This window comes from Callithrix jacchus, chromosome 13, assembly GCF_049354715.1.
Source record: "Callithrix jacchus isolate 240 chromosome 13, calJac240_pri, whole genome shotgun sequence".
Classification (NCBI taxonomy): Eukaryota; Metazoa; Chordata; class Mammalia; order Primates; family Cebidae; genus Callithrix; species Callithrix jacchus.
The window spans coordinates 79,310,891-79,331,421 of NC_133514.1; the positions used below are offsets into that span (position 1 = coordinate 79,310,891).

At 42.2% G+C, this 20,531-nt stretch overlaps 1 protein-coding gene across 2 annotated transcripts in view; it reads left to right on the forward strand.

The window, feature by feature from the left end:
• MOCOS (molybdenum cofactor sulfurase) overlaps window positions 1-20,531 on the forward strand; it is a 79,082-nt gene that overhangs the window by 16,132 nt on the left and 42,419 nt on the right. For both annotated transcript variants that reach the window (XM_002757174.7, XM_035270892.3), the window contains exons 6-9: window positions 540-739; window positions 9,128-9,244; window positions 10,964-11,428; window positions 15,146-15,308. In XM_002757174.7, coding sequence (XP_002757220.5) covers window positions 540-739; window positions 9,128-9,244; window positions 10,964-11,428; window positions 15,146-15,308 — 945 coding nt within the window. The remainder of the gene's footprint in view (window positions 1-539; window positions 740-9,127; window positions 9,245-10,963; window positions 11,429-15,145; window positions 15,309-20,531) is intronic.

Below are 20,531 nucleotides of genomic sequence, written 5' to 3' on the forward strand. Positions count from 1 at the left end.
TTTATATAAAAAAAGAGGATGACAGGAATGCCTATAGAGAAATTCTGTTGTTCATTACTGAAGACCTAAACATTTGTCATAAGGGCAGTACCATCCACTACTTACATGCATTTAAAATCATTAATGTGAGGTCCAGCTTTGCCAGTTATAACAAACTTGTTTTCTTAAAAGTGAGTTAATGGGGCCAGGTGTGGTGGCTCATGCCTGTATACCCAGCATTTTGGGAGGCTGAGGCAGGCAGACGACTTGAGCCCAGGAGTTTGAGACCAGCCTGGGCAACATGGTGAAACTCCATCTCTGCAAAAAATACAAAAATTAGCCAGGTGTGGTGGTGCATGCCAGTAGTCCCAGTTGCTTGGGAGGCTGAGGTGAGAGAATCACCTGAGCCCAGGAGGTTGAGGCTGCAGTGAGCCGTGATCCTTCCACTGCACTCCAGCCTGGGTGACAGAGCGAGACCCTGTCTCAAAAAAAAAAAAAAAAAAAAAAAAGTGAATTTACATAAAGCTCATGATTCTCTTGTGTTTCATGATTGATTTGAGGTGGAATGGAGAATATCAAGCAGCACACCTTCACCTTGGTTCAGTATACCTACGAGGCTCTGTCCTCTCTCCAGTACCCCAACGGAGCCCCTGTGGTGCGGATTTACAGCGATTCTGACTTCAGCAGCCCTGAGGTTCAGGGTCCAGTCATCAATTTTAATGTGCTGGATGACAAAGGGAACATCATTGGTTACTCCCAGGTGGGTTTTCTTTTTATCCTGCCGACCTGGTTACAACTCATCTGAGTTCCAGATGAGAGCAATGCTGTGTGACAAAGTCCACACACTTTTGAAGAGGCCACGTGGCCCTCAGCCACAGGCCTTTTCACCCTCATTCACCCTTGCTTTTCAGCCCTCTTTACCCAGCCAAAAGTGGTAACTTTCAAGTAGGAGGAAAGAGGCCAGTTCTTCTGAATGCAGTGGAAGGGGACACCTGACAGCTTGCAGCAGGGGAGACACTTCTGTATATCCTATAGTATATACAGAAAGTAGTGCAGACAGAACACTGGCTGAGGTCATTTCACATCCAGAGTCATCCAGAGTCCACTGGTTCCAGTGATGTGCCAGGCCATATTATAACATCCCATAAAATCAGGGCTTGTTACCACCTTTTGTTTGGATAGTTTGGAGCTCAAAACCCTTTCTTATGAGAAGCTGAAATCATCATTTAGTATCACAGAAGCCCTATTTCTACCTTAGTTTATGCATCTCGTGAATTCAAAGGATGTGGTGGGTTGGCTGAAAGTAGTTTCTACAGATATACCCATGAAAAATGCTCATAGTGGCTTACAGCGAGGGAATGGTTGGGTCTTTGCCATAGTTGAGTAAGCTTCTCACTTCACTTCCTGGTCCACTAAAATGTCCACTGAGCACTCAGGCATGGTGGTAGGTAGTTACCAGACAGGGTGTCACAGATAAACATCAGGAACCAAAGGTCCCTTCCAGAGCAGCTCTGTGGGGAACAGATTTGATTGTTGAATGTCTGGAAGATGATGCTGGGTTTCCCTTGAAACTACATCTGCATCCACTTTTTTTTTTTTTTTTTTTAAGATGGAGTTGCTCTTTTAGCCAGGCTGGAGTGCAATGGCATGATCTTGGCTCACTGCAACCAACACCTCTCAGGTTCAAGCAATTCTCATGCTTCAGTCTCCAGAGTAGCTGGAATTACAGGCACACATCACCACACCTGGCTAATTTTTCTATTTTTAGTACAATTAAAAAAAATATTTTTAGAGACGGTGTTTTTCTATTTTGGCCAGGCTGGTCTCGATTTCCTGACCTCAGGTGATCCTGCCTTGGCTTTCCAAAGTGCTGGGATTACAGGTGTGAGCCATTGTACCTAGCCAACTTTTTTTTTTAAACAAAGAAAAAAGGTTTATTTGGCTCATGGTTCTGTTGACTAGAAGACTGGGCATCACTGAATGCCTTAGGCTGCTTCCACCCATGGAGGAAAGCAAATGTGCAGCCAGAGAGGAAGCAAGAGAGAGGGCGAGGGAGGTACCTGGCTCTTTATTTTCATTTTATTTTTCCTTCCAACTTTTTTTTCTTTTTTGAGATGTAATCTTGGTCTGTCACGCAGGCTGGAATGCAGTAGCATGATCTCAGCTCCCTGCAACCTCCACCTATTGGGTGATTCTCCTACCTCAGCCTCCTGAGTAACTGGGACTACAGGCCTGTGCCACCATGCCTTGGTACTTTTTGTATTTTAGTAGAGATGAGGTTTTACCATGTTGGTCAGGCTGGTCTCAAACTCCTGACCTCAGGTGATCTGCCTGCCTCAGCCTCCCAAAATGCTTGGGTTACAGATGTGAGCCACTGTGCCTGGCATTCTTCCAACTTTTATTTTAGGTTCAAAGGATACATGTGCATGTCTGTTACATGGGTACCTGATAGGTAGTTTCTCAATCTTCCCTCCTCCCACCTTCCACCTTCAAGTAGGCCCTGGTGCCTGTGGTTTTCTTCTTTGTGGCCATGTGTACTCAATGTTTAGCTCCCACATATAAGTAGAAACATGCAGTATTTGGTTTTCTGTTCCTGTGTTAATTCACTTAGGATAATGGCCTCCAGCTGCATCATGTTGCTGCAAAGGACTGGTTTCATTTTCTTATGGCTGTGTAGTATCTCATGGTGTGTATATACCACATTTTCTTTATCAATCATCAATATAGGTTGATTCCATGTCCCTACTATTGAGAAAAGTGCTGCAATGAACATATGTATGCATTTGCATTATGGTAGAATGATTTATATTCCTTTGGGTATACACCAGTAATTTAATTAAGGAAGTGGGATGGCTGGATTCAGTGGTAGTTCTGTTTGTCTGTTTGTTTGTTCATGACAGTCTCGCTCTGTTGCCCAGGCTGAAGTGTAGTAATGCAATCTTCGCTCACTGCATTCTCTGCCTCCCAGGTTCAAGCAAATTCCTGCTGCAGCCTCCCAAGTAGCTGGGATTACAGATGTGCACCATCACACCTGGTTAATTTTTGTATTTTTAGTAGAGACAGGGTTTCACCATGTTGGCCAGGTTCGTCTCAAACTCCTGGCCTCATGTGACCCACCCACCTCAGATTCTCAAAGTGCTGGGATTACAGGCATGAACTAACACAGCTGGCCAATGGTAGTTCCATTTTAAGTTCTTTCAGAAATCTCCAAACTACTTTCCACAGTGGCTGAGCTAATTTACATTCCCACCAGCAGTGTATAAGTATTTCTTTTTATCCACAGCTTCACCAGCATATATTATTTTATGACTTTTAGTAATACCCTTTCCAACTGGTGTGAGATGGCATCTCATTGTGGTTTTGATTTGCATTTCTCTCATTATTAATGATGTTGAACATTTTTACGTATGCTATATGTATGTCATCTTTTGTTAAGTGTTCATGTTCTTTGCCCATTTTTAATGAGGTTGTTTTTTGCTTGTTGATTTAAGTTCCTTATGGCTTCCAGATATTAGACCTTTATTAGACACATAGTTTGCAAATATTTTCTCTCATTCTATAGGTTGTTTACTGTGTTCATAGCTTCTTTTCCTGTGCAGATGTTCAATGTTTAGTTAGGCCTTATTTGTCAGTTTTTGCTTTTGTTGCAATTGCTTTTGGAGTCTTCATCAGGAAGTCTTTGCCAAGGCCTGTGTACAGAATGATATTTCCTAGGTTTTCTTCTAGGATTTTTATAGTTTGAGGTTTGACATTTAAGTCTTTAATCTATCTTGAGTTGGTTTTTTGTTTGGTAAACGAAAAGGGTCCAGTTTCAATCTTCTGTGTATGGGTAGCCAGTTATCTCAGCAACATTTATTGAATAGGGAGTCTTTTCTCCATTGCTTGTTATTGTCTACTTTGTCAAAGATCTGATGGTTATAGGTGTATGGCTTTATTTCTGGGTTCTCTAATCTTTTTCATTGATTTATGTGTCTGTTTTTGTACTAGAACCATGCTGTTTTGATTTTTGTAGCCTTGTAGTATAGTTTGATGTCAGGTAGTGAGATGCCTTCAGTGTTATTCTTTTTGCTTAGGATTGCTTTGGTTATTCAGGCTCTTTTTTGGTTCCATATGAACTTTAGAATTTTTTTCTTCTAATTCCATGAAAAATGACATTAGTAGTTTGATAGGAATAACATTGACTCTGTAAATTGCTTTGGGCAGTATGGCAATTTTAACAATACTGATTCTTCCTAGCCATGAGTATGGAATGTTTTTCCATTTGTGTGGCATCTGATTTCTTTTAGCAGTATTTTGTAATTCTCATTGTAGATACCCTCCCTGGTGAGGTGGATTCCTAAGTATTTTATTCTTTTTGTGGCTACTGTAAATGTGATTTCATTCTTGATTTGGCTCTCAGCTTGGACATTATCAGTGTTTAAAAATGCTACTGATTTTCATGCATTGATTTTGTATCCTGAAACTTTACTGAAGTTGTTTATTAGTTCGAGGAGCCTTTGGGCAGAGATTATGGAATTTTCCAGGTATAAAATTATGTTACCAGTGAAGAGAGATAGTTTGACTTCTTCTCTTCCCGTTTGGATGTCTTTTATTTCTTTCTCTTGTCTAATTTCTCTGGCTAGGTCTTCCAGTATTGTGTTGAAAAGGAATGGTGAGAAAGGGAATGCTTGTCTTATGTCAGTTCTCAAGGGAAATGCTTCCAGCTTTTGCCCATTCAGTATGATGTTGCGTCTGGTTTTGTTGTAGATGGCTCTTGGGCTCTTGTTATTTTGACATATGTTCCTTGGATTCCTAGTTTGTTGAGGGTTTTTAACTGAAGGGATGCTGAATTTTGTTATAAGCCTTTTCTGTGTCTATTGAGATGATCATGTGGTTTTTGTTTTTAGTTTTGTTTATGTGATAAATCGCATATATTGATTTGTGTATGTTGAACCATCTTTGCATCCCAGGACTAAAGCCTACTTGATTCTGGTAGATTAGCTTTTTTTTTTTTCCTTTTTCTTTTTATTTATTTATTTATGAGACAGTGTGTTGCCCAGACTGGAGTGCAGTGGTACAATCTTGGTTCACTGCAGCCTTGACCTCCCTGGCTTAAGTGATCCTCCCATCCCAGCTTCCTGAATAGCTGGGACTACAGGTGCATGCCACCATGCCCAGCTAATTTATTCTAATAGTTTTTTGTGGTACAGGTGGTTTTTGGTTACATGGATAAGTTCTTTGGTGGTGATTTCTGAGATTTGGATGCACCCATCACCTGAGCAGTGTACACACTGTACCCAGTATGTCATCTTTTATCCCTCCCCCGTCCCACCCTTCCCCAAGTCCCCAAAGTCCATTTTGTCATTCTCATGCCTTTGCATCCTCATACCTTAGCTCCCACTTATAAGTGAGAACATATGATATTTTGTTTTCCATTCCTGAGTTATTTCACTTAGAATAATGGCCTCCAGCTACATCCAAGTTGCTGCAAAGACTATTGTTTTGTTTCATTTTATGGCTGAGTAGTATTCTATGGTGTATATATACCACATTTTCTTTATTCACTTGTTGGTTGATGGGCATTGAGGTTGGTTCCATATTTTTGCAATTGTGAATTGTGCTGCTATAAATGTGCGTGTATGTGTCTTTTCCATTTAATGACTTTTTCTTTGGGTAGATACCCAGTAGGGTACCCACCTGGCTTTTTTTGGTACTTTTTGTAGAGACAGGGTTTTGTCATGTTGTCCAGGCTGGTCTTGAACACCTGAGCTCAAGAAATCTGCCCATCTTAGCCTCCCAAAGTGCTGAGATTACAGGTGTGCACTACTGTGCCTGGCTGGATTAGCTTTTTAATGTGCTGCTGGATTTGATTTGTTAGTATTTGTTGAGGATTTTTGTGTCTATTTTCGCCATGGGTATTGGCCAGAAGTTTTCTTTCTTCATTGTATCTCTGCCATATTTTGGTATTAAAATGACACTGGCCTCATAGAATGAGTTAATCCACATTTGTTAAACCCCAAATTTCCCAAACAAAATTCATTTCCCAAGGAATCTTTTCCCCCACTTTTCTGAACAGCCATGAACTTTCTAAAGAATACACTTGGGAAATATTCTTCTGGGGGATATGTTGGTTCTCACTGGTGTTCAAGGGCAAATACTGTACAGCCACAGGTAGTCTCTCAAGTATGTCAGCTGTGCAGACCCCTTGCCCCCACTGCCCTTAGCTGGCAGTACTGGCAGAACCAGCCCTGACGCCACTAAGAAGCATATTATTTTAAATGTTTTTGTAGGGGGTAAGGTGGAAAATGCATCAGAGGCAAAAGGTTTGCCTTCTTGAATATGTTATTCTAGGTAATTGGTAACATAAATTTTATTCTTGAAATGAAAGTAAATGTGGCTGGGCATGGTGGCTCACACCTCCTACCAGCACTGGGAGGCCAAGGTGGGCGGATCGCCTGAGGTCAGGAGTTTGACTAGCCTGGCCAACATGGTAAAACCCTGTCTCTACTAAAAATACAAAAATTAGCTGAATGTGGTGCTGCACACCTGTAATCCCAGATACTCAGGAGGCTGAGGCAGGAGAATCACTTGAACCTGGAAGATGGAGGTTGCCAAGAGCCGAGATCACGCCACTGCACTCCAGCCTGGGTGACAAAGCGAGACTCTGTCTCAAAAAAAAAAAAAAAAAAAAGTACTGTGTGCGCTGTGGCAGTACACATGCCACATGGGGCATGGGATTGGTGGTGGAAAAGAAGCCTCCAAGAAGAAGAATTAACAGGATGTGAGGCTATCTGTCTATCTGTCTCTTTCCTTGGGGCTGGACACAGGACAAGGTTCTCCCTCTGTGCATTGGTAGAGGAAGCTCACCATGTGAATGGATTCTGTGGCTAAGGCATGACTAACTGAACTGTGCCAGTTCAAGAAAGTCCAGTTACATTTTTTTCAGGTTCAGGGAACTTCATGGTATGGGAATTTCCACAGGGATTTTGGTGGCCTTCAGAAAAATCAGTTGGGTTTGGCTGTCTCTTTTTCTTCAGGGGATGTGTAAAGAATTTAGCTTCCTAAGAGAAGGCTTTGGGTTCTTGTTTTGGTATATCTAGGTTTCTAATTTTATTATCCTAGTGGTGGAAGTCACTCTGCAGTCTGTCTGCTTCTTGCTGGCTCTGTGAGCCTGGGCAAGTTAAGCTCTCCAAGACTGTGAAATGGGTATAACAATATGCCCTGATTATAGTGTTAATATGAGGAATAAATGAGATACAATATGTACATCCCTTAGCACAGGACCCAGGACAAAGGAAGTGCTCAATAAATGTTGGGCACAAAGGCTCCTGGGCTGGGAGCCTCCAGGGTACTGTGGCTGGGCCGGTTTCTCAGTCCTCCGTGATGCTGTGCTCATCCTGCCATAGCAAACAACCTCCTTCACCTGGCTGGGCACAGGCTGGGCCTGTGTGGGATTCCCCAGGACTGAGGGCAAGAGGAGACCAATGCACAAATGGGAAATAGGACAAAGGGTAAATGTGGCTGCAACAGCGTCTTCTGCTCACATCCTCTCCTGCCATGCCTGCTTGACACTCCTCCATGGAGGGCTGGGAATCCATGGGTCTTCCTGTAGAATCTGGGCTGATTTGTGCCTCGCTCATAGCCAACAGATGCTGGGAGGGTGACACTGCATGGCTTCTAAGGCTAGATCAGAAGGGGCGTTGCCATGTTGGCTTTGTTCCCTGGGACACTAGCTTTGGAGCCTGGAATTACCCTGTCAGTTACCGTCTTGTGCCCTGAGGCTGCCATGCATGCTGCAAGGATGCCAAGTCACACAGAGAAGCCAAGCTCAGGACTGTGGCTGGCAATCCTAATTCTGGAGCCCTCCCAGCCTGGGGACCAGAAAGACCCAGGAGTAAAGGAGTCTCCAGATGATCTCAGCCCCCAGATGCCAAACTACTCCCAGCCTTTGAGTCTTCCTAGCTGAGACTCCAGACATTTTAAGACAGAGAGGAGATATCTCCTCCGTGCCCTGTTTGAATTCGTCCCACACTGTAGCCATGAGCCCCATAAAATGGTGATTGTTTTATTATCTCTAATTTTGGTGGCCTGCTTCACAACAAAGGTAACTGGTTTTGAATACGGGGGAGTGGGCGATGGGGGCCACAGGGATTCTAATTCAGCCTAGTGGCAGCTGGACTGGGGGTCAGGGGTCTCCCCAGGGTTGCCTTGTGAAGCTAAACTTGATGCTGGAGATGGAGTTGGCCGGGCCCAGTAGGGTGGCCAGGACTCACCTCACAGAGCCAGGAAACTCCTAAATTCACTAGCAGGTCTGCATGCCAGCGGACCCTTAGCCAAGAGTGAAGAAACAGAATTGTTCATCTGAAGCCTCTCAGTTCAACCCAGAGAATGGCTTCTTCTCACTGACACACCAGAGGGGACGGCCAAGGTGAAGACTGCCCTGTCTTGATAAGAGTTTGTGGGAGGCATCATTGTCCAGCCATGATCCCTGGCTGACCGCACAGTGACCTCTGGCCACCCCATATGTGACTTCCCAGGGAGAAAAGTTCAAAGGCTCAACTATTGAGCAAGATGTGTTTGTTTTCCTGAATGCAGTTCAATGGCTCCTCCTGTGAAGTCAGCCTGAGCACCAGGGCAAGGACTCTCACTGGGCCCCCAGGCCCTTGAGGGAATGGAGTCCTTGACTCAGGCCTGGAGGAGCTGGGGCAGACATCCCCCAGGACTCATGTGAATGCCAACCTTTCCCAGAGCCTCCAGAGGGCAGGAAAGAGCTGTGGAAACTGCTGGACTGAATGGCAATTCCGTGATTAAACCCAAAGTTGGAGAAAGTGGGAAAAGCAAATCAATCATGCTCAGCATGGACACAGTAACACGTGGAGTCCAGGCTGCGAGCTGAGGCGGGGCTACTTGGAACGGCACTTTCACGGGGCCTACCCTGTGGTCCAAACCATGCAGCTGATGCCAAGAAGCTACCATCTCCAGCCTCACTGAAACATTTTATACAGTGTTTAACAAGCCTGTGGTACATCGTGGCATTTTAGAGGACAATTCCAGGCTCATATCTTTATTTTATTATTAGGAAACAGAGGTCTAAATGCCGATATGAAGCTCTCTCAGAGTAAAACTGCACATTGGTAACAGCTTATTCTATGTTACATTAAATCTGCAGGTGGACAAAATGGCCAGTCTTTACAACATCCATCTGCGAACTGGCTGCTTCTGCAACACTGGAGCCTGCCAGAGGCACCTGGGCATCAGCAGCGAGATGGTCAGGAAGCATTTTCAGGTTGGTACAGGGTTCTGCGGTCCAGATGCCGGTCAGCGAGACCCAGTGACACCTGTTACTACATGCGTGTCTGGAGTGGGGGCTGCTGCTGCAGACTCATTTCCCCATGCCTGCTCTGTGCATGTACAAAGGAAAAGGAATACAAAGAGAAAATGCTTCAAGAAGGCTGGGTGCCAGCTCACGCCTGTAATCCCAGTGCTTTGGGAGGCTAAGGCAGGTGGATCACCTGAGGTCAGGAGTTCAAGACCAGCCTGGCCAACATGGTGAAACCCTGTCTCTACTAAAGATACAAAAATTAGTCAGGCGTGATGGCATGTGCCTGTAATTCCAGCTACCTGGGAGGCAGAGGCAGGAGAATAGCTTGAGCCTGGGAGGCAGAGGGTTGCAGTAAGCCGAGTCAGTGCCATTGCATTCCAGCCTGGGCGATGGAGCAAGACTCTGTCTAAAATAAAATAAAATAAGCTTCAAGATATTATCTCTATTGCAGACTTTCTGATTAGTTTTTTACTTTGAGGCCAAACATTTAAAGGCAAGAGAGGGGAGTTAAGAAGGGATGTGTGAGGATGTGCCTTACCTGGTTCAGCCCTCCTGAGGTACAGCCTCCAGGTTACAGTTAGCCAGCTGCATCCAGGTTGGGTGCAGAGTGGAACTCTTCTTGGGCTCCAGGGATTCTGCATCTCCCAGAATCCCCACCCTCCCGGTCTCTCCCCTGGGCTGAGGTTTTTCACTTCAAGGTATAGCCTGTTTTAAACCATTGCACTGGGAATAATTTGAATGGCAAAGAGTCTTCATTGCTTTGAGTTTCTAACTTGAATTTCATTTGGTTGCCATGAAATATTGTATGTTATTGAAATAATGTATATACTAGATCCCAAGTAACCATGAACTGAGTTTTGTTTAAGAAGAAAGAGGGATAGGAGAGAAGGAGAGGGAGGAGATAGGAGAGGAAGGAGAAGAGGGGAGAGAGGGAGACGGAGGCTCAGAACACAAATAAACACAGCTCCAGATAGAATATTTGGCCCTGTGGAATGCTGTGGCTCCATTTCTTCGGGTGACTGAGCCGGATCCAGCACTGAGGAGATGTTTGGGGCAGCTCCATGCACTATGCTGACCAGTGACCAACACCAGGCAGCCGGGCTCAGAGAGTATGATCCTTCTGCCTTTCTTTCCCACCTCCCAGCAGGGGCCCTCAAGCTGACCTTGGCCTTCATAGTGGCCCCAGGCTGGTCATTTGCAGGGGCAGCATATCTGACTTTCCCTGTTGTCAAGGGGCAGCTCTCAGGGATGCAGGCCTCCCTTCAGTACTGACAGGCTCATGAGAGTGTCCAGTGATGTTTCTCCCATCTCAGTCCCGGGTAGACCCTGAGGTCAACCCCTCGGTGCTTCTGAAACTTCAGTGTGTGTTTTGACCCCTCTGTAAGCCAGCCCTGTGCCTGGCTCTAGGTAAATGTTTTCTATGAAGTGTTTCTATGAAACTTTTTAATGGCCTCTTTGAGATTGATATTGGTCTCAATTTACAGTTGAGCAAAATGAGATCCAGAAAGTGGTCCCCTGAGTGTACGGAGCTGACTCATGTCTCAGACACACAGCACATGTTAATGTTTCAGTTTTGTTTTCCTGGGTTAGTTTTAAAATTGACAAAATTTATTTTGAAAACCGTTTCCAATGTCTCTATGAGAAATGGGTTACTCTGGCTGGTGCATTTCTTTCTTATCCTAGGCTGGTCATGTCTGTGGGGACAATATGGACCTCATTGATGGGCATCCCACAGGATCTGTGAGGATTTCATTTGGATACATGTCAACGCTTGACGATGCCCAGGCCTTTCTCAGGTTCATCATAGACACCTGCCTGCACTCATCAGGGGGCTGGCCTATCTCTCAGGCCTGTGCTGACACCCGGGACTCTGAAGCCCCATCAGCAGAGGGCCAGGCTGATGTTGCACCTGCTGTCGTGCACAGACATAGCCTCTCGCCTCGGGAAGATGCCCTCACAGGCTCCAGGGTTTGGAACAACTCACCCACTGCTGTGAATGCTGCGCCTGTGGCCCCACCTGTATGTGATGTCACCAGAATCCAGCAGACTCCTTCAGAGAAAGCTGCAGGAGTCCTGGAGGGGGCCCTTGGGGCACATGTTATCACTAACCTTTACCTTTATCCAATCAAATCCTGTGCTGCATTCGAGGTAAGGACTTTCACAGCAGCACAGAAACGCTTCTCTTTGTTTACTCTCTTTCTATTTTTTGATAAAGTGAAGAAAAGCTTAAAAAAAGTAAAAATTCATCAGAGTGTTGTGGTGAGAAAAGCCATTCTCGTTCTCTCTTTCTTGGTCTGTGCTGACTTGTGAACATGACTCTGCTCAGGGGGGTTCCTGAGAGGACCATTTCTGAGAGGCGAATGTGTCATTCCTGTTATTAATGATAGCTGTAACTTTCACTGAATGTGTGCGCTGACTCTGTGCTGAAGCATTGGATGTGCTTATTTGTTTCATCTGATCCTCGAAATGGTCATATGAGGTGGATAGTAATATTATCCCTATTTTATAGATATGGAGCCTGAGGGTTTTGAGGTTAAGCACTTTGCCCAGGTGACCTGAAGATATGCAAACGGACACATGAGCCAGCTTGAAGGAGCTCCCATTGGCCAAGTCTGTGGCAATGTGTGCATAAAAATAAGTGCTGATAGTGATGGGTGGTGAGCATTTGAGCAACACAGGAATCTGTGAGTCCAGAAGGGAGTAAAAATGAATTAGTGAATAAATGGAGAAGAAGCTCAACCCAACTGTAGAATACCAACTAATAAATCAATGAAATAATTTTAAAAACTGCCGCTTTGCAACCATCATGCTGATAATTGATTTATACAATATTATCAATAGATGCTAAATCTAATGAATGAAAATTTGATAAGTAACAGGATATCTGCATATTCTAAAAATATCTGTCTATAAACAACTTACTAATTAGTAAGTACCACCTACTTATTGATGAATTTTACAATGGAGAAACCTAATAGACCCCATGTTAACCAAGTGACAGAAGTTGACATCACCAACCTTGGGACAAAGGAATGGGTGTGTCTCCTGGAATGCACAGAGAAGAACATAGCATTACTCCTGTGGCATGTCTGCCAAAAATGCAGAAATCATAAGGAAGCTCAGATAATCCCACATTAAGAGACATTTAGTAAGGTAGCTGGACTGTACTCCTCAAAAATATCAAGGTTGTGAAGGACAGGAGAAGACTGAAGGAGACTAGAGAGACCCCACAAATGTATGCAAAACATGAGATTCGATGCAGACGGCAGAGGTGGAATTTGAATGATATTGATTAGATGTAATATCGTGCCAATGATAATTTCTAATTGTGATGGTTGTGCTGCAATTATGTCAGAGAGTGTCCTGATACTTAGAATATGTACAGTAGAGTATAATGGGGGTGATGAGGCATCATTTTGCAACTTATTCTCAAATGATTTAGAAAAGTCAATAATCAGAGAATCGGAGTGAAGGGCTTATGGGAGCTCTGTGCACTATAATTGCTTTTATTTAAGCTTAAAATATACTTCAAAAAATTGTGGCATCAGTAAATAATGTCACTTTTTTGCCTCTTTACTGCTGAGGGTAGCTGGGCTCCCTTCAGTGTGCATTGCTGGGACATCTATGACCTGGGCTGTAGTCAGAACTCTGAACCTTTGCCTTTGTCTACACACCCTTCTTCAGCAGACCAGAGGGCTCAGGAAAAGCCCTCATTGAAGGGACACTGCACCCATGCTGTCACATGCTGGTGCTGTTAAAACCTAACCTGTGGACAACCACTCCTGCAAAGGCTGGGGGCAGGAAGCCAGCAGAGCCGCAATTGGACTAATTCTCTCTGCACTCAGAGAAAGCACATCCTTGCAAAAATAAAGTTTCAAAGAAGAAATGAGATGAAAGTGAATTGGTCTAGTAGCCTAGGAAATAAGTGGAAGGGACAAATGAAACTTACAGAAATGTAGCCCCCCAGCTGACTATCCCCAGCTAAATCCCCAATTAAACCCCCAGATGGCTTAGGGAACCACCATGACATCTTGTGAGGATGCTGCAGCCTTTCTTCGATGTGGGCCACTGTTTCTAAGCTTGGGACCTTCTCACAACTGCATGAAGCTTCTTCTATTGCTCCACAGCTGACTGTTCCTGCCAGAACGGTCAACCCAAAGAGCATCATCTCCATCAGTTCAGGATCTCACCATCTTGCAAAAGCAGGATGGGTTGATAAGGTTTCACATCTGTGGGAGGTGAACCCAGAGGTGTGGTGGAAGGAGCTGCAGGAGGGAGCCCCTTGTGGGGCAGGTACATCTCTTGTACAGGTCAGCTGTATGCTGGGAAACTGCACTTCAGAGACCCTGTTGGAAGGAAAACAAGCAAAGTTAGAAACCGTCAATGCATCTTGTTATTCTGTGACGGCAGCTTTTGATACCTATACCCACCTAACTGGTGGTTTTATTTTTTTCCATCAGCAGACTCTAGCAAATTTAATATTAGCTTTTTTTTTTCTTTTAGAGAAACACACCACCAGGAAGAATGTTTGTACCTTGTTTTTTTGGTCGTTGAAAAAGCCAGCGTCTTTTTGAGGAAACAATTTAAAACTAGTTTCTCAGGAAAGCTTTATTCTGTGCTGAAAGATTTCTTACTTGCTACTCACTTTATTCATTTGATTATTATTTTCTCAAGATGGGATCTCACTCTCTCACCCAGGCTGGAGTACAGTGGTGTCATCAAACCTCACTCCAGTTTTGAACTCCTGGTCTCAATCTATCCTCCCACCTCTGCCTCTTGAATAGCTGAGACTATGGGCCCACATTACCATGCCAGGCTACTTTTTAATTCGCATTTCTTTTTAGAGACAGGGTCTTGCTATGTTGATCAGACTGGTCTCAAACTCCTGGCCTCAAGTGATCCCCCTGCCTCAACCTCCCAAAGTGCTGGCATTCTAGACATGAGCCACCACGCTTGGCTCTACTCAATTTATTTATTTTATTTTTAATTTTAATTTTTTATTTGATACAGAGTCTCTCTCTTGTCACCCAGGCTGGAGTGCAATGAGGTGATCTCGGCTCACTACAACCTCTGCTTCCCAGGTTCAAGCAATTTGTCTGGCTAATTTTTTGTATTTTTAATAGAGAGATACTTCTATACTATTTTGAAATACCTGGATAGGTACCACTGCTAAGGAAGGATATACAAGGGTAAAGGGCTGGGTGTGGTGGCTCATGCCTATAATCCTAGCACTTTGGGAGGCAAAGGCAGGCAGATCACTTGAGGTCAGGAGTTCAAGACCAGCCTGGCTAACATAGGGAAACCCTGTCTTTACTAAAAATACAAGCATTAGCTGGGCATGGTGGCAGGCACCTGTAATTCCAGCTACTCAGGAGACTGAGGCAGGAGAATAGTTGAAACCCAGGAGGTGGAGGTTTCAGCGAGCTGAGATTGTACCACTGCACTCCAGCCTGGGTAACAGAGCAAGACTCGGTCTTAAAAACAAACGAAACAAACAAACAAGAAAAAACAAACAAACAAACAAAAAACAAGAGCAATGGCTGGAACCAGCTGTAAAGGAGGCTCGCTTTTCACTGCAGACTCCTGTACTCTGTCATACCATGTACGGGCATTACCTACTTAAAACATGGTCTGAAGTGAGAAGGGTGGAGTGTGGACCTGGAGGCTGAATGGGAGATGTGTAGCTCCCACATCATCTCCTTTGCATTTTCCTCTTTGTTTGTTTCTTCTCTTCCCCTCTTTCTTCCTTCCAGAGTAGGTGCTGAATGCATGAAGTCCATCTGTGTTTGTACAACCACTACGCAAATGGGTGCAGACCATCTTTGGGAGAGCCCTGGCCTAAGACATACCTACCTTTTTGTTTAGGTGACCAGGTGGCCTGTAGGAAACCAAGGGCTGCTATATGACCGGAGCTGGATGGTTGTGAATCACAACGGTGTTTGCCTGAGTCAGAAGCAGGAACCGCGGCTCTGCCTGATCCAGCCCTTCATTGACCTGCAGCAAAGGATCATGGTCATTAAAGCCAAAGGTGGGAAAACTGTCATTTTCACAGAGCAGCTCTCAAGTTTTTATATTCATATGAAAGCAAAATAGTGGCTTGCTTCTACCAAATCTTAAAATAACCCATCAGCCTGGGCAATGTAATGAGACCTCATCTCTACAAACAATTAAAAAATTATGCTGGGCGTGGTGGTATGTGCCCAGCTACTCGAGAGGCCGAGGCACAAGAATCGCTTGAATCCAGGAGGCAGAGGTTGCAGTGAGCCAAGATCGTGGCACTGCATTCTGGCCTGGGCGACAGAGCCAGACCTTGTCTCGAGGGAAAACATGGGTAAAATAACCTGAAAGTAAAGGAAATATTGTCTAGGAAATACAACAAAGAGTTTGTTCCCCTTTCGCCTTGGGAGATTTTGGGAGAGGTAAAGATCTGACAGTCCAGACAGTAAAGAGGGGCCAGGCCTGGTGGCTCACGCCTGTAATCCCAACACTTTGGAAGGCCGAGGTGGGCAGATCACTTGAGGTCAGGAGTTCGAGATCAGCCTGGCCAACATGGCAAAACCCTGTCTCTACTAAAAATACAAAAATAAGCTGAGCATGGTGATACACCTGTAATCCCAGCTACTCAGGAGGCTGAGGCAGGAGAATCATTTGCACCCCAGAGGTGGAGATTGCAGTCAGCCCAGATCACACCCCTGTACTCCAGCCTGGGTGACAGAGGGTGACTATGTCTCAAAAGAAATAAAAAAAAAAGATATAAATTTTATATGAACTAGATGATGTCCTTTTTGCTTGAGTTCCTTTTATTTTCTTAACTCATCATAATGTATACTGCAGGCTTCTATTCTTCCTTGCTGATTTTTATTACGAACAATCAAACCTATAAAAAAGTATAGGCCCGCTCTGTCTGGTAGAACTTTCTGTGATGTTGAGAATGTTCAAACTATTCCTTGTCCAGTTTAGTAACCACCAGTCACATGTGACTATTGAAATGTGGCTAGTGGGACACTGGAAATGAATTTTAAATTTTATTTAATTTTAATTAATTTAAATAGCTACATGTAGCTATGCTACAGTGTTGGACAGCACAGGTATAAAAAATAATACACAATTACAGCATTTAATTTTAGCAAATCTTAACATTTGGCCACATTTCTGGTAGGTCCTCCTCCTCCTCTTCCTTTTTCTTTTTTAACATACATACATACATACATACATACATGCATATAAACAACATTACATAGCAGTTGTGGTACTGGGTTTAAAAAAAAGATTAAAAAACATTGCAGATATAGAAGAAATTCCCTGTGGAACTCTCCTGAGTCTCACTCCTCCTCCTTCCCTATCCCACCTACCATTTTTAGAACATTCCCATTTTCTCCCTAACTTGTAGGTGTACTTTTGTGATACATAACATTTCCATACATTCATGATTGCGTTTCTTGGCTATAAGTGTTCTCTATTCTGTTCCTGTGGTTTATTTTTTCTTGAACCAAGAGGCAAGTGTTATTACTAGAGTTATAGAATGTGTCTTGATATCCCCCCCTCCCTTTTTTTTTGAGACAGAGTTTTGCTCTTGTTGCCCAGGCTGGAGTGCAGTGGCGAGATCTCAGCTCGCTGCAACCTTCACCTCCTGGGTTCAAGTGATGATCCTTCCTCAGCTTCCTGAGTAGCTGGGATTACAGGCATGTGTCACCAAACCTGGCTAATTTTGTATTTTTAGTAGAGAATGGGGTTTCTTCATGTTGGTCAGGCTGGTCTCAAACTCCTGACCTCAGGTGATCTGCCTGCCTTGGCCTCCCAAAGTGCTGGGATTATAGGCATAAGCCACCATGCCCAGCCCTAATATCCCCCCCTTTTTTAAATTGTTTGTTGTCACATATAGCAGAATCTCTTTTTTAAGAGTGAGTAGTATTCCATTGAATAAATATACCACATTGACTTTATTTATCTCTTAATGGACATTCGGATTGTATCCATATCTTGACTATTGTAAATAGAGCTGCAATGAACTTTGGGAGTGCTCAGGATACCCTTCAGTATTGTGATTGAAGTTATTTTGGATTGGTACCCAGAGTGGGATCACTGAATCATGTGGTAGTTCTATTTTTAATTTTCTAAGGAATCTCAATATTGTTTTTCATATTAACTGAACAACTTTGCATACCCACCAGTGGTTGCAAGGGCTCAAGTGTTTCCACATTCTCAACAACACTGTCTTTTTTTGGTTTGTTTTCTTTTGACAATAGCCATCCTAACAGGTGTAGAGTGATAGCTCATTTTGATTTTGATTTGCATTTTTCTGATTATTAGTGATATTACATGTTTTTCATATACCCATTGACTATTAGTACATCTTTTTTGGAGAAACATCTGTTCAGGTTCTTAACCCTTTTAAAAATTAGGTTATTTGGTTTTTTGTTTGTTTACTGTTGAGTTGTAAGAGTTCCTTGTTTATCGTGGAGGTTAACTGCTTTTTCAGATAAATTGTTTGGAAATATTTTTTCTCATTCCACAGGTTGCCTTTTCGCTTTGTTAATTGTTCCCTCTGCTGTGCAGAAGCTTCTTAGTTTGATATAGTCCCATTTGTCTATTTTCACTTACTTGTGCTTTGGGTGTCATACTGACGAAATTATTGCCAAGACCAATGTCATGAAGTTTTTCCCCTATGTTTTCTTCCAGAGCTTTACGTTTTGGGATCTTATGCTTAAATCTCTAATCCATTTTGAGTTGAAATTTTTGTATGATGTAAGAAAAGGGTCCACTTTTATTCTTTTATATGTGGATATCCAGTTTTCCCAACACCATTTGTTGAAAAGACTATCTTTTCTCCATTGTGTTTTCTTGACACCCTCCTCAAAGATTAAGTTGACCATATAGGAATGGATTTATTTGTGGACTCTCTAGCCTGTTCCATTAGTCTATATATCTGTCTTTGTGCCAGTACTAGACTGTTTTGATTACTATAGCTAGAGTGATATATTTAAAATCAGGAAATTTGATGACTCCAGCTTTGTTCTTCTTTCTCAAGATTAATTTATTTGTCATCTTTTGTGGGTTTATGTGAATTTTAGAATTGTCCTATTTCTGTAAAAAAAATGCCATTTCAATTTTGATAGGCATTGCATTGAATCTATAGATTACTTTGGGCTGTGTAGACATTTTAACTATTAATTTCTCTAATCCATGAACATGGAAAATCTTTCCATTTGTTTAATTTCTTGCTTGTGTCTTTAATTTTTCATTAATATTTTGCAGTTTTCAGAATATGAGTATTTCACTTCCTTAGATAAGTATTTTTTTTTTTTTAAAAGACAAGGTCTCACTCTGTTGCCCAGACTGGAGTGCAGTGGCATGATCATAACTCACTGTAGCCTTGAGCTCCTGGGCTCTAGCAATCCTCCCCCTCCAGCTTCTTGAGTAGGTGGGACAACATGCGTGTGCCACCATGCCTGGCTTAGATAAGTTTATTTCTAGATATTGTACACTTTTTTGTGCTATTATAAGTGGGATTGGTTTTCTTACTTCCTTTTCAGAGTGTTTGCTTTTAGTGTATAGACATGTGATAGATTTTTGTATGTTGATTGTGTATCCAGTATTCTGCAACTTTACTGAATTCATTTATTAGTTCTAATGGTTTTAAAAAATGGAGTATTTAGAATTTTTTAACATATAAGATCATGTTTTCTGATCAAATAAGGACAATTTTACTTCTCCTTTTCCAATTTGAATGCCTTCCAATAGTGGAGGCAAGAATGGGCTTCTTTGCCTTGTTCCTGATCTTAGAGAAAAAGTCTTCAGTTTTCCATCACTGAGTATAATATTAGTTGTAGGCTTTTCATATGGCATTTATAATCTTGAGGTAACATGTTGAGGCCTTCGATTCCTATGTTATTGAGTTTTTATTATAAGAGGGTGTTGAATTTTGTCAAATGCTTTTTCTGGGTCAATTGAGATGATTATTTTACCCTCTATTCTGTAAATGTAGTATTTCACATTAAGAGATTTTCTTATGTTGAATCGTCCTTACATCCCAAGAATAAGCCCACTTTCTCATGGTGTATGTCCCTTTTATTATTCTGTTAGATTCAGTTTGCTAGTATTTTGCTGAGGATGTTTGTGTTTAGATTCATCAGGGATATTGGCCTGCAATTGTCATTGTCTGGCTTTAGTATCAAGAAAATGTATCCTGGCCTCATAAAATGAGTTTGGAAATGTTCCCTCCTCTTAGTTTTTAAGAAGGGTTTTGAGAAGACTTGGCACGAATTCTTTAAATATTTGATAGCTTTCACCAGTGAAGCCATTTGGATATAGGCTTTTCTTTATTGAGAGGTTTTTGATTACTGATTCAATCTTCATATTAGTTTCAGGTTTGCTCAGCCTTTATTTTTTTCACGTTTAGTTTCATTAGGTGGTATGTTTCTAGGAATTTATGCATTTCTTCTGGGTTATCCAGTTTGTTGGTATGTAGTTGTTTATAGTAATCTCTTAAAATATTTTGTTTCTATGGCATTATTTCATTTCAGATTTTATTTGAGTTTTCAATGTTTCTTAGTCTAGCTAAAAGGTGTCAATTCTGTTTATCTTTTCAAAAATCCAACATAGTTGTGTTAATGTTTTACATTTTTCTATTTTATTTATTTCCATTGCAATCTTTGCTGTTTCCTTCCTTGTGTTAACTTTGGGTTTATTTTATTCTCTTTTTTATAGCTCTTATGGTGTAAATTAGGTTTGAGATCTTTCCTCTTTTTTACTGTAGACACTTAATGCCATGAGCTTACTATTTAGTGCTGCTTTTGCCATATCCCATAAATTTTGATATTTTATGTTTTTGTTTGTCTTTGGTATTTTATAATTTTAAAAAATTTCTTCTTTGATCAAATGGTTAAGAGTGTGTGGTTTTATTTCCACATATTTGTGAATTTTTCCATTTTCCTGCTGCTACTGATTTCTAGTTTCATTTCATTGTGGTCAGAAACTTGATGTGATTTCAGTCTTCTTAAATTTGTTAAGTCTTCTTCTTTTTTTTTAAGTCTTGTTTTAAGACCTAATATGTGATCTATCCTAGAGAAAGACCTGTGTGTGCCTTAGAGGAAAGTGTATTCTTTTGCTATTGGGTAAAATATCATATATATATATGTATATATATGAGTTTGGAAATGTTCATATATATATATATATATATGTTTATTAGGTCTATTTGGTCTACAGTATGATTTAAGTCCTCCTTTTCCTTATTGTTCTTCTGTCTCCA